The sequence below is a fragment of the Trichomycterus rosablanca genome, chromosome 5, assembly GCF_030014385.1.
Source record: "Trichomycterus rosablanca isolate fTriRos1 chromosome 5, fTriRos1.hap1, whole genome shotgun sequence".
Lineage (NCBI taxonomy): Eukaryota > Metazoa > Chordata > Actinopteri > Siluriformes > Trichomycteridae > Trichomycterus > Trichomycterus rosablanca.
Genome location: NC_085992.1, coordinates 39,397,319 through 39,411,611, shown reverse-complemented (window position 1 = coordinate 39,411,611; position 14,293 = coordinate 39,397,319). Strand labels below are relative to the sequence as shown.

The 14,293-nt window shown below is 35.6% G+C and overlaps 1 protein-coding gene across 1 annotated transcript in view; it reads left to right on the top strand.

Moving 5' to 3' along the window:
• Nucleotides 1-14,293, top strand: part of hpse2 (heparanase 2) — an 81,726-nt gene that overhangs the window by 54,600 nt on the left and 12,833 nt on the right. The window contains exons 8-10 of the mRNA XM_062995178.1: nucleotides 1,148-1,254; nucleotides 1,863-1,977; nucleotides 12,813-12,958. Coding sequence (XP_062851248.1) covers nucleotides 1,148-1,254; nucleotides 1,863-1,977; nucleotides 12,813-12,958 — 368 coding nt within the window. The remainder of the gene's footprint in view (nucleotides 1-1,147; nucleotides 1,255-1,862; nucleotides 1,978-12,812; nucleotides 12,959-14,293) is intronic.

Sequence of the window (14,293 nt, the reverse complement as noted above, 5' to 3'; positions counted from 1 at the left end):
TGTGTATCAGTGCCACATTAGACCCAAGTTTTAAAACTGAAAAGAAAGTTATTAAAACTACAGCTTTCAAGTGTCATGTGTCAGGTTCACATCTGGTGTGTTCCTCATAAACAACATGCAAAAGAAACTGGCTTTTTTATTAATATTAATTAAATGAAAGCATCACTTGTTTATTTTAGGTCAGTATAATAGGAATTAGTACTCACCATCAAGTATGATAGTAATTTAGGTTAAAAGCTTCTTTCAGACAGATTTGTCAAATTATTTCTGGCCAATTGCAAATATGTGCAATATACAATATAAGACTCTTGCCTTTTTCTGCAACTCGGTGCACCCATGAGTATGTGTTCCGATTCTTGAGAGTAGACTTTGGTTTGTCCTAAGGGCTTGTGTAGGGACACCAGTCATAATAAAAAAAAAAACAGCTCATGTATGTCTTATTTCTTTGATACAGCATATTCAGGTACACCAAACAGGGTGATAATTCTGGTCAGACATTAAACAGAAAACATATTTTTCCCATTTTTGAATTTTAAGCTTAACATGTCATTATTGCAATGTGCTAAAACCAGAATGTGACAGCAGTTTGACCTGTATCACATACAATAGCAAGATAAACACTGCACATAAAAGTCCTAAAGATATTTTTTTTCTTGACCTCATTGGTGATTTTACTCAATTTATGTATTTCAAAAGAGTAAATGCTTATTGCACCTTGAGTTTGTGGTTCAGCACTTGGTGCTTATGTAGCAGCAGTAAAAAAAAAAAATCAAGGAATCCAGCTAGTTCTACAACATGAAGAACAATACAGTGCTAACTCATACTAACATTAAATTAAAATATATTTGCCATAATTCCCCAATTTATGACTGACTGCCTGGTGTCAGATAATTGTTTACTATGAAAGCACTTCTGTAAGTCGTTCTGGATAAGAACGTCTGCTAAATGTCAAAAATGTACATGTCAAGCTACTCTCTATTGTGTACTGTAAGCTATTTCATTTTCTTTCTTAAAATTATTTTTATATTTCTTTATTACAATCATGTTTATATTTCTTTTAATACAATCATTATATAAACAATATAAAGACTTCTGTATTTGTATCTTGCTCTTGAAGTTATTATGGATGTGTTTGTCTTGTGTGCAGATTGTAAAGATGCATGCTCCGGAGAAGAGGGTGTGGTTAGGTGGAGTTGGACCTGCATGGTCTGGAGGTCTTAACAATTTGTCAGACACTTTTGCTGCTGGATTCTTGTAAGTATTATTTGATCATCCAATTTAGGCATTAGTAATACTGGTGGAATTATATTAGATGAACTGATTCATGCACTAGGTGAAATTGTGACTATGACCAGCAGGCTAGCTACTCAGTCCACCAACCCATTTACACATGTTTAAAGTCCTGATGCTTTTCTCCCAAGGCTAAGCTAAAAAAAAAAAAAAAAAAGACAGATAGCAAGAGAAACGATCAATGGGAGTCGATTCCAGGAACTGATTCATGCTGAAGATTTACAGACCGAGCAGTAGCTTCCAAATAAATGTAGAAACAGTTTGCAGCATTTACAATTAGTGCCTGGACTTGTGAGAAAAGAGAGCTCTTTGTTTTTTCTTAAACAGACCTAATGTGTGGCACATTAGCGCTCATTAGAGCTTCTGTTATTTATAGTACATTTAGGACTATAGTGGGTGGATTTATATTCCCTGCCATGAGACAAATGGATGAATTTACCGGTCAGATAGTAATATGGTCCTAACTACAGATGTAAACACTGTAAATGTTTAAGATTTCTTTAACTCTATTTTGTCAACAATTTATATAATTATTGTTTGTGTGAGCATTGATTTATTTTTATATTTACTAGGTGGCTAAATACTCTCGGAATTTCTGCAATGCAAGGAATTGATGTTGTGCTTCGACATTCGTTTTTTGACTACGGTTACAGCCATCTAGTGGATCAGCAATTCAATCCTTTACCTGTAAGTTTAATATAACTCAAATTATTACACTTTACGTTATGATGTTGTCTGACCAATTTCCATATGTTACTGTTTTAAAAATTTTTTACACTGTTTGATACCTCTGTAACAGGTTGAGTTATATACAGTAGTTTAAGATAAAAAAACAAAACTTGTCACACTGAATGATTTTAGATCGTTAAATAAAACATGATATTGAACTTAAGTTATAAATAAGTAAACAAATATAAACAGCATAATTTGTACAACATGTGATGTCATCCAACAGCAATATCACCCTTGTATTAAAATGTTCCAAATAATATTTTCAAGGCCTCTGTGGACCTAACAACACTCAAAGCTTCATATAACCACAGTTTGATAGTGAGGTCCACAGATTTTTTTTTATTAAAAGTGGCACACCAAATTATCTGAACACATACTGTATGTATACTTACACTGATCAGCCATATAACATTAAAACCACCTCCTTGTTTTTACACTCACTGTCCATTTTATCAGCTCCATGTACCATATAGAAGCACTTTGTAGTTCTACAATTACTGATTGTAGTCTATCTGTTTCTCTGCATGCTTTGTTAGCCCCCTGTCATCCTGTTCCACTACAGAGTAGGTATTATTTGGGTGGTGGATCAGTCTCAGCACTGCAGTGACACTGACATGGTGATGGTGTGTTAGTGTGTGTTGTGCTGGTATGAGTGGATAAGACACAGCAAAGGGGTTTTTAAACACCTCACTTTCACTGCTGGACTGAGAATAGTTCACCAACCGAAAACATCCAGCCAACAGCGCTTTGTGGGCAGCGTTCTGTGACCACTGATGAAAGTCTAGAAGATGACCAACTCAAACAGCAGCAATAGATGAGTGATCGTCTCTGACTTTACGTCTACAAGGTGGACCAACTAGGTAGTCTAATAGAGTGGACAATGAGTGGACATGGTATTTAAAAACTCCAGCAGCGCTGCTGTGTCTGATCCACTCATACCAGCACAACACACACTAACACACCACCACCATGTCAGTGTCACTGCAGTGCTGATAATGATCCAACACCCAAATAATACCTACTCTATGGTGGAACAGGATGAAAGAGGGCTAACAAAGCATGATTGGTGTATGTCTGTAGCATAAGGAAAAATGTTAGAAGCAAAATGTGTCCAATAGTTGAAGGACCTAAAGCTTTACTCTTATTCTGATGAAACCCTTTTAGTCACATGATCTACCGAGTGTGTGAGACAGTTCTATTCAGTCTGATACCTGGGCACTTCACAGCCGTTTCCCGTGGGACCTATTAGCCAAGATGAAAGGTGTTTAATGGTGTTGAATAGTGGGCAGCTGATGTGAGGTGCACTGAAACCCTAACCCTGTGTCAAATACTTCAGGACAGTGTCACCTGGCCCCCTCCACTGTTCCTCAAACATGTGTGCTTCACTTTGAGTTTGGACCTGCTAGATACTAACAGACAAGAAACCTGAGCCTAGGCTACTCTGCAGGTCACCGCTACAACCACATGCAGCTCTTTATGGTCTGGTCAGTATGGCTCTATCCAAGGTACTATGTACCTCAGCCTTGCAAACTGTCTGTGGGTGAGCCTCTTGGACAGGGTAAACAGAATACTTCAAATAAAATTCAATTTTATTTGGGAACTCCTACAGTGCTTTGGCAATAAAGCAGCTTATAAGGTTTAGAGAATTGTAGTGCCACAAGTACAATGCCAAGGGCAAAGTCCTAGTTCTTTTATGATGGCTTTCCTTTTCTTCATCACTCAACTGTTTTATATAGATGTTTGAACAGTTCTGAAATGGTAAGGAAGGCCTTTCATGTTGTTTCTGTTTTCACTAGAGCATAAAGCCTCAAAGATATTTTGAGGAAAAATAGGGAGTGATAAGGATTTTGAGATCCGAGTTAGGAACATTTGAGTGCTTAGTATTTATTATAACTTCTGCTGCATATCAGAGGAAAAAGGTAAAAGTCAGTTTTAGTAAAATGACATTTTCAGCAGCATTTAAAGTATTTCATTAAATCTGTTCAACATAAATACTCGAAGAGAAGGTACATGGCCAGGCAAAGAAATAGGTTCATTGTAATGTAATCTGTAGCATTTGATTTAAACACATTTTTTTATCTAATGTGATAGAAAAATGATAATTTACGTATTAATTAAGTATTAATACATGATTAATTACTAGTTAGAAAATGTAGATACAGTAGACCCTTGACTTAATTGGTTCCGAAGGGCTGTTCTTAAGTCAAAATGTTCGTTAGTTAAACCTATTTTTCCCATAAGAAATAATGTAAATAGAATGAATCCGTGCCAGACCTCCCAAACCACCCCCTTACCTAACCTTTCTAATGTCTTAAATGCTCTTTTTTGTTATAAATACAAGTATATTTCCCTTAAATCTTAAATTATAGAATAGACATTCCTGTAATAAACAATAATAAACAACAATACACAGTAGTACTGTACATTAAAAACACACATCACATTTCACATCACATTTCATTTGTGCTGTACCGTACACCATAATACATTTCCTTCTTTTTTTATAAAATGTACGTATCTACCAGAAACAACAATAGCTCTCATATTTCTCTATTATTTCATTCTTTATTTTAAGTGTTGTATTTTGTAATTGCACGAAAGAAAGAATACTTTACTCAGTGACTTACTTCTTCTCTCTCACTCACTGTCTCCTCTGTCTGATACACAGTGACAGCTACTGGCAGGAGTAATTATACAACACAACAAATGTAATAGATTTTTTTATTTTCTCAACACTACTATTTTTCTGCACATTCTTTGAGGCCATTTTAATACTGAATTGTACAAAATATATAGAAAACACCGAAAAAACACCATCCACTCTCCTCTCACTCTCTCTCTCTCTATATATATATATATACAGTATATCTATATATATATATATATATATATATATATATATATAGAGAGAGAGAGAGAGAGAGAGAGAGAGAGAGAGAGAGAGACACTCGGAGTGAACTTGTTCGTGACGTCACGTGTTTCGCGAATTTTGGTTTGTAATCCGAAATTTGTTCGTACGTTAAGTTGAAAAAGATTGTTCGTAACCCAAAAGGTTCTTATGGTAAACCGTTCGTAACACAAGGGTCTACTGTATGCTTAGGGCATTTTGCCAGTAGTCATATTCCAAGAATACTGCTACAATAGAATGTTACTTCATGTGTACATGATAAAAAGTGCGTCAATTGCATTGTATGACATCCAAAACCCAGTTCTAGCTGATATAGACCAGTTCCTATGTTAACTGTGGAATCTTCCACTGTCCTACAGGTCACCAACAAGATATATAAGGATGTTTGTTATTATTATGGTTATCGCATCCACAGATCATCTGTGTGAGACAAGATTAAAACTTTTCTACTCACAATCCAGTCGTGGAGTATTTCATCAAGAGTTTTTCCACCACACTCTCCTTTTGGACATCCTATTCCAAAACTGTGGGCAATAATATTGAGTTGGCAACACCTTTATGGCTATAAAAGCTTCTACCTTGCTGGAAAAGCTTTCCAGAAAAAAATAGAATTGTGTCTCTGGGAGTTTGTGCCTATTAAGTGTTTTTAATACCTGGCGCTGATGTTAAATGAGAAGGCTAGAATGCCTGGCTAGAAATTAGTCTTTAAATTCATTCCACTAGTGGTCAGTGGGGTTGAAGTCGGGTCTTCGTGCAGGCCACTAAAGTTTCTCCACACCAAACTCATCAAACCATGTCTGTATAAAAACTGCAGTGTGTCACAGGAGGTCAAGTAAAGCTGATAAGTTACCTTATGCTTAAAAAACAATAGTTTGCATGGTCAGACATGTGCCAAGAACAAAAAGAAGCGTCCTGTGACCACTGATGAAAGTCTAGAAGATGACCAACTCAAACAGCAGCAATAGATGAGCAATCGTCTCTGACTTTACATCTACAAGGTGGACCAGCTAGGTAGGAGTGTCTAACAGAGTGGACAGTGAGTGGACACGGTATTTAAAAACTCCAGCAGCACTGCTGTGTCTGATCTACTAATACAAGCATAACACACACTAATACACCAGCACCATGTAATTGTAACTGCAGTGCTGAGAATGATCCACCACCTAAATAATACCTGCTCTGTGTTGATCCTGATCATTGAAGAACAGCATGAAAGGGGGCTAACAAAGTATGTAGAGAAATAGATGGACTACAGTCAGTAATTGTAGAACTACAAAGTGCTTCTATATGGTAAGTGGAGCTGATAAAATGGACAGTGAGTGTAGAAACAAGGAGGTGGTTTTAATGTTATGGTTAATCGGTGTATATATGTATATAGAGTTTTTTTTTACAAGAAGACATGTAACATTATTCCAGCCTCGTCCAATACACTTAATCATTGATAATACATTCATACAAGATCATCTTTATATCATTGTTCATCATTGTTTTTAGCAAATGTTCTTAATTTTTCTTGGTTTTGAGAGCCATTTCTCCTGCTCTTGGTTTAATCTATCTTTGGTCATTCCTGGCAATAAGTCACCCCCTGCTGCGATCACAATGCTTTAAACATAGCTGGGTGTCTTTGTCAACTGCCAGACTTCTGACTGTGAGAATTCACAACAGGCCCAACCTGTCGGCCAGTTTGGAAATTTATGTCCAGATGCCATCTCTTTAATGTCTCAGTCAATTCTGCAGGGTTGGCCCAAAACCTTCACGTCCTTCTACATCTAATTTCTAGAACATTCCCACCTTCCCCTCAGTCACTCAGCCTATTATTTTTGTTTTAGCATTGAATTTTTATTTTTTTTAAATGTAGCCTTATCACAGTGGTATTACATTTACATTTTACATTTTTGGCATTTACTACTCTAGTTTAAGTAGACAAAAGTCCATGAACACAAATCTGCTGAAACTCTGCTAGAACCAAAGTTTTTTTACTTTGAACAAGTGTTAGTGTTAGTTCTCAGCTTAAGTGCTTAGTAAAGAGGTGATCGTCTTTTAAAGACAGTGAGATACTCAGATGTACATTTACCTTGATTTGTATGTACATTTGTATTGAATACAGTAAGAATGAAAGTATGGAAACGTCCCTCATAATTATTGACTCCATGTGTTTCAGCCACATCCATTGCTAAAAGGTGTATGAATAGACTTTTAACTTTGTGGCAACAGTTTAAGGAAGGTTCTTCCTTTTTTATAAAGACATGGTTTTACAAGTTTGGTGTAGAGGAACTCTAGTGGCTTACAACAAGTCGTTACACCTTAGGTATAAACTGGAGCGTTGATTGTAAGTTGGCCTTCTCATCTAAGTGCTTCACCTGGATGCATACAGACTAGAATTGGTATGGCATTGACTTGACTTGAACTGATTTTTTTTTCATACATTATGAAGTAGGGCATAATGTTATGTATATGCAGTTTGCTTTGTAAATTTGGGGAACTGGTGTGATGTCAAGTATAAGTAAAATAATAAACCTCTATTTAACCTCTAATGTTATTAATGTGCCTAAATACATTTTCCATACATCAAATAAATACATTAAATAAATAAGTACTTAAATACATTTTAAACACGTGTCAACTTTTACATAAATTACCTTTCACAAACAAATTCATTACTTTAAATTAATAAATGAATAATTATCTGAATTGTAATTTACTATAATGAAAAGTTTAAAAGTTGCATATTACTGTGCATAAAGAAGAGGAACAGTAAGATGCAGTGTTCCAGACTGCACAATACCCTTCTTAATAATATGCAATAATTATATAATTTCTGGTATTGTTTGTAAGCACCAAGAAGAATGCAGTTTGAAACACTTCCCAAATTTTGTCAGAGTGGCTGCACAGGACACAGTTCACTCAACTTGTACTTGACATTTATCTCTGAAAGGTATCACTGTTTTTACTCTAGTACTAGTATTGAGTAATTTATGTAAGACTGAATTAAATTAATTACAGCTGTAGCGCTGCAAAGACATTCCTGTTTTGAACATTCATCCCAAGTTCTGGATGTTTTGAGCTTCTACAGAAAAATTATTTTAAAATACATTAAAACTGGTTGTCATACTTGCATTAAAAGTCAATGTTTTATACACAACTTTTCTCTTTATGTGTGTGAATGATTGGAACACATTTACCAAAAAAATAAACTTTATTACCTTATTAAAATAAACTTTATTACTTTATTGTTGTTGTTGTTTTGTAATATACCAAAAATACGAAAAACAAAGAATAATATAGATGCTTAGATTATTCATTTAGTGATATATAAAGTGCAGTATTGTTTTTTAACTTTGTGGCATGGTTTCCTAATTTCACATTTGTAATTACTACCTGTAGCAAGAAGCAGATTATAAACATTCAAAAATGTGAGTCTGAAAAAACTTCAGGTCTCAAATCATCTGTGCAAACAGACATGCAGTGCATTGTTTGCTAATGTCATAAAGAAAACCCACCTTATACAGAGAAAAAACTCATGCAGATGATTAGATATGATAGAAAAAAGGTAAAACACAAAATTAGTAGCTGCTGAAACACAGATGTCATTGTTTACAGTAGAACAAGCTTTACATGCCATTGGCGTAAAGCCTGTTATGCAAGAGTAAAGCCCACGCTCCAGATTAGCACCTGTTGACCATGTGAAGGAAGCAAAACCTTCTAGAAGAGGGTTTTATGCTAAGATAAAAGATTAGGTTAGTTACATTTAGTCCCAACGGCAATGTTTCTACTGTGAAGCATGATGAAGATAGTAGTATGGCATGGGGCAGTTTTGTTGCCAGTAAAACTAGGACTGGAATAATAAATAAGGAAGAAACGTAGGACACAAATAAGTGTTCCAATGGCCCAGTGACCCCAAATAAACACTTTAACTTGTTTGGGAATGGCTAAATCAGGCTAAATTAAGCTTTTATGTCAAAAATCTGTAAGCTGTATTGAAAAACAAGTCTGTGCAGTAAAATCAGCAAATTTATTTGGTTGAATTTATCCAGTTGTGCCAGAATCTTACTAATCTAGGTAAAAAGAGCTAGGAAACATACAAATGAATTATAGATGTGCTATATGTATGTTTTTGACCAAGCCGATTTAGTCATATTTATTAGAAAACACACAATAATCTTCTTTTTCTTCTTATTTATTTATTTATTTATTTATTTATTTATTTATTAGGAGTTTAACGTCATGTTTTGGTTACATTCATGACAGAAAAGGTAGTTACTCATTACACAAGATTCATCAGTTCACAGTCATGGACAATTTTGTATCTCCAATTCACCTCACTTGCATGTTTGACTGTGGGAGGAAACCGAAGCTCTGCATGGAAACCCATGCAGACACGGGGAGAATATGCAAACTCCACACAGAAAGGACCTGGACCGCCCCACCTGGGGGTCAAACCCACTTCTTCTTCTTATTATTATTATTTTTAGTATTATTTCTTTTTTTTTTATTATTATTATTATTGTTATTATTATTATTATTATTAGTAGTAGTAGTATTATTAGTATTATTATTATTATTATTATTATTATTATTATTATTATTAGTAGTAGTAGTAGTAGTATTATACTATTGTTTTTAGTATTATTACAATTTTTAGTATCATTACTATTAATAATAATAATAATAATAATTATTATTATTATTATTATTATTATTATTATTATTATTATTATTATTATTAATTTTTATTATTATTATTATAATTTGAGCAAATAAGTATGTTCCTTCATTATTTTTTCCCCGTTTTCAAATCGTTGCAAACATTTGACTTACGATTTTGGAAATTTGGAAATAGTTAATATTTTGATTACTGCATGCAAATACTTTAGATGCCTATCTGTGGGTGAGGCTGTTGGCATTCCTCAGGTTTATTAGTACCACAGAATTGAGAAACGCTGACCAATATGCCTTCTGCCCTCCTGCTGAACACTGGCAGACAAGTGTAGCTACCTGTATTTGTTACAGCATATGCAGATGTCTGTTTTATAGAAAAATCATCTACCATTTGACCTGAATTTTAACTACTTATATATTATAATAATAACTGATTTAATCATGCATACATACTGTATACAATTAGGAAACTTTTACCAGACTTTGTTTAGACATTTTATTTTATGTAGAAATTTTATGTTTAGTCTTTTTAATAATACACAGTTCAATGAGACAGTCCCACCACTGCGACTAACACTTCTCCTTCTTACCACAGCAGATCCTATATATTACTTGCTGCCGGAGCAAATTAAGTTAACATTTCCCTGAAAAAGAAGACTTTAAATGTTTCCACATGCAGGATTGCATGGGAACTTCCTGAGTCACATATGCTGTTCCGAATCCGTTCAGTTAGGTGATGAATTTGGAAACTAATAAGAAAAATGTATCTTAAATTGCTGTAGCTACAAAATACTAACAAACAGCGTGTTGTTCATTGTATATCATTAATATTTGTTAAGATTTATAATCATAATCAAATACTGCACGCTAATCTTTACTGAAATATTTGGTTGTTTTAGCAGCACTTTCATCATGTTTGCCAATAATATCCAAATGTGCATCCACTTATTAATAGCAGTAATGTTTTATAATTGTAAATATTGTGACTGTTTAATCTTTGTCATTGAAATTGTTTCTCAGTAACAGAATAAATGTGAATATATACAGTATATGTTCAGGAATTCATTAATTAGTTCAAGTTTGAGTAGATAAGTGACTGTGTGTTGCTTTGCAATGGATAAGCCCCATGTTTAGGGAGTATTTCTGTCTGGTGTTTCTGGGTATCATCAGCAGCTATGAAGCAGCTAGTAAAAACAGCTGAATGAATAATAATCTAGGGCAGATGGAACGCCTTTATTTGTCAATGAAATTCAATTTATCCACATATCCAAGCTTGTTTTAAAGCTGGGGTCAAAGTGCAGGGTCAGACATTCTATGGCTGGAACCAAGAGCATTAAGAGCCAGTGGTTGCACAGCAGAGGTGGGATTTGAATCCACAACCTTCTAACTGAAGAGATTTAAAGTCCAGATCTTTAGTCAAGTCAAGTCAATTTTAGTTGTATAGTGCTTTTTACAATGAACATCGTCTCAAAGCAACTTTACAGAATCCAGGACCTAGAGATCTAAAACCCCTGTTGAGCAAGCCGAGGGCAACAGTGGCAAGGAAAAACTCCCTTAAAAATACAGGAAGAAACCTTGAGAGGAACCAGACTCAGCAGGGACCCATCCTCCTTGGGTGGCCTGGAGGATAATTTGAATAAATAGGATTTACACAAATCATACAAACACAAAATTAAATTAAGCTAAAAGTTATAACTGCCTCTCAGGTGGCGCAGCGGTAAAGCACACACTGTTCACCAGAGCTGAGATCTTAAATACATCGTATCGAATTTTGGCTCTGCCTGCCAGCTGAGGCTGAGCGGCCACATGAACAACGATTGGCCTGTTGTTTAGATAGGGGTGGGTTTAAGGCGGATGGGGACTCTCTCTCAGACTAGTGCGATTACGACCTCTGCTGGCTGGTTGGTGGCGCCTGCACGGAGATGGGAAAGGAGTGCAGTAGAGGTGGTGGCTCTCCGTACACAGCGCTGTACTGCACTGCACTCGTCAAGTATAGGTGATAAGATGTTCGATTGCTGTGCACGTGTCGGAGGGGGCGTGGAGCAGCCTCGTCCTCCCCAATCAGGAGCAGGGACCAGCATTAGTGAGAGGATGATTGAGGATGATTGGATGCGCTAAAGTGGGGGGAAAAGGGAAAAAAAAAAAAAAAAAAAAAGTTATAACTAGCAAAAAACAAATGAGTTTTTCATTATTTGTCTGTGATAAAGTCTGTAGCGAGTTCTTGACATTTTTGGTGCAAACAAGCCAGGTTCCCGTCACATCTAGCAGGAGCAGCATTGTTGGCACAGCAGTCTCGACGTGCAGTCTTTAACCTCGGAGTAAAACAACAGAAGATGTAGTTAAAATGTCAAATCATTAAGAGTAAAATGTCAGTTTTGCAGAGAGTAGCTTTAGACTTCGGCACCCCTAATTATTACAGCATAACTAAAAGGGAGAGCGAGCAGGTAACAAAGTCATGAAGGCTTTCATAGGACATCAGCGCCCACCTCCCCCACTGTCATCAAACCTGAGTCTTTACCCAGTAGGCCACCAATAATAAATTCCCAATTAATTTTGTTTGCTTTTTGTAAGCATAAAAATAAATTACAATTTTAGTATTCTATTATTATTATTAGTAGTAGTAGTTGTAGTAGTAGTAGCAGTAGTCGTAGTAGTAGCAGTAATAAATCAAACATTGTCAAATTAAGTGTGAACATGTTCTTTGATCTTTTGTTTTCAGTGTTAAATATTTAGTACACTTAATAGTGCATATCCGCCCCCTCTTGACATGACATGACATGAACCGGAATCCAGTCAAACATTTTGTTCTAGACAAAAGAGAGATGCTCCTCTTCTTTGTTTTTTTCTATGCCTATAAAATAAAAAGCTCCCCAACAATATCTTTAGTATATAACTCTAAATGGCTGTCCAAGAAAATGTCTCTTTTAATAAAATGCTTAGGCATGGGTGGGCTTGTTTAACCACAAGATGAAAGATCACACACACACATCTCCGTCAGTCCCTCCAGCAGACAAGGCTAATAAGAGAAAGGCACTTTACAGCTGGGATTCTCTATTTTCGGAACACTTTTCATCTTTAATTTCCGGCAAACATGCCACCCTTACCACACCAATATTCCTTCAGCATTTAACTGAATAGCTAGCCTCCTGCAAGCAAATGCCTCAGTACAAACAAGCCGGTCGATCATTTTTGTAACAGGTTCATTTGTGTTTTGTTGTTGCAGGATTACTGGTTGTCTCTGCTTTTTAAACATCTCGTGGGTCCCAGGGTGTTGGCAGTTCACATCGCCACTCTCCAGAGAAAGCCCCGTCCTGGGAGAGTAATCCGAGACAAGCTACGCATATATGCCCACTGTACAAGCTTTGCAAAGTAGGTTTACCACTGTGTCCTTTATATGTGTTTACAATATTCACTAAAACTAATAAGTTTATACTAATGAACAACAAATATGTATGCTCCATTTTTGCTGGGTTCAGGATAAACAAAATACAAGGGATCTTCAAAAAGTTTCCGCACTTTTATATTTTCATTGGAAACAGTGAGGGCGGAGGGGAGGAGTAGTAATTGGTCGTTTCTGAGAGACTGAGAGAGAGCGACAGTCTGGATTTAGCGCCATCTGATTTCCACCTTTTTGGACGCTCAAAGAAGCTTTAAGGAGAAGAAGATTTTTATGTGATGACGATGTGAAAGCAGTGGTGCATCAGTGGCTATGCACTCAACCAAAGACATTTATTGCTGATGGCATTAAAATGATACAACATTTGGAAAAATGCATCGCAAAGGAAGGTGTCAATGTAAAAAAGTGATGTGAATTCTTAATAAATAGAGTTTTTAAAAGTGTGGAAACTTTTTGAAGAACACTTGTACTTAAGGTTTTTATGGATTCTAAACTAAACATTCAAAATAAATTAGAGTTTGAAATATACAGCCTATACCATTTATAGTGGTAGCACAACGGTTAAGGTAGTGGTCTAGTAATCGAAAGGTGATTGTTTCAAGCACCCACTGCCAGGTTATTGTTGTTGGGCCATTGAGCAAAGCATTTATCCCTTAACTGCTTGGATTGTATTTGGTCACATGAATAAAACAAAATGCTGTGAATGGAAAATGTAAATTGATTTCTTAGTGTTATTGGCACAGTGTTAGTGCTGTTATAGTGATCTTCTTATTGGTTCTAAGGTTGAGTTTAAGAGGGATAGGTGTCAATATTGACGGTATTATTGACACATTAAATAACTGGAGCAGATAGTATTGTAACAAATTTAGATATTCAACTGCATCAGATCTTACTATACAGTGGTACCTTGAAACTCAGTGTCAGTTGGTTTTGGGACTGGTGTTGATTTTAAAAGGTGTTGAGTTTCAAAGTATTTTTTCCCATAAGAATGTATGGTAAACCTGTTAATGTGTTCCATGGTCCAGTGGAACTGCATATATTTGAGGCTTTTGTAAAATAATGGGGTTGCTTTTGATACTTGATTTGTGTTGAAAGAACACAAATATAACATAAAAACACTGAAATAAAAAGCTGATTCTTACAATTTCTCAAAACCCCAAACTGTAACACAAGTTTAAAAGTGAAACAGGAGAAAAAATCCACAACACAGATACATGTGGAGCTTTCAAAATGAATCTGACGGTTATTCCACACAAATGTAATTTCGTCTCATATGCACACTATTACCGCACCGCTCAAGTCGAGCG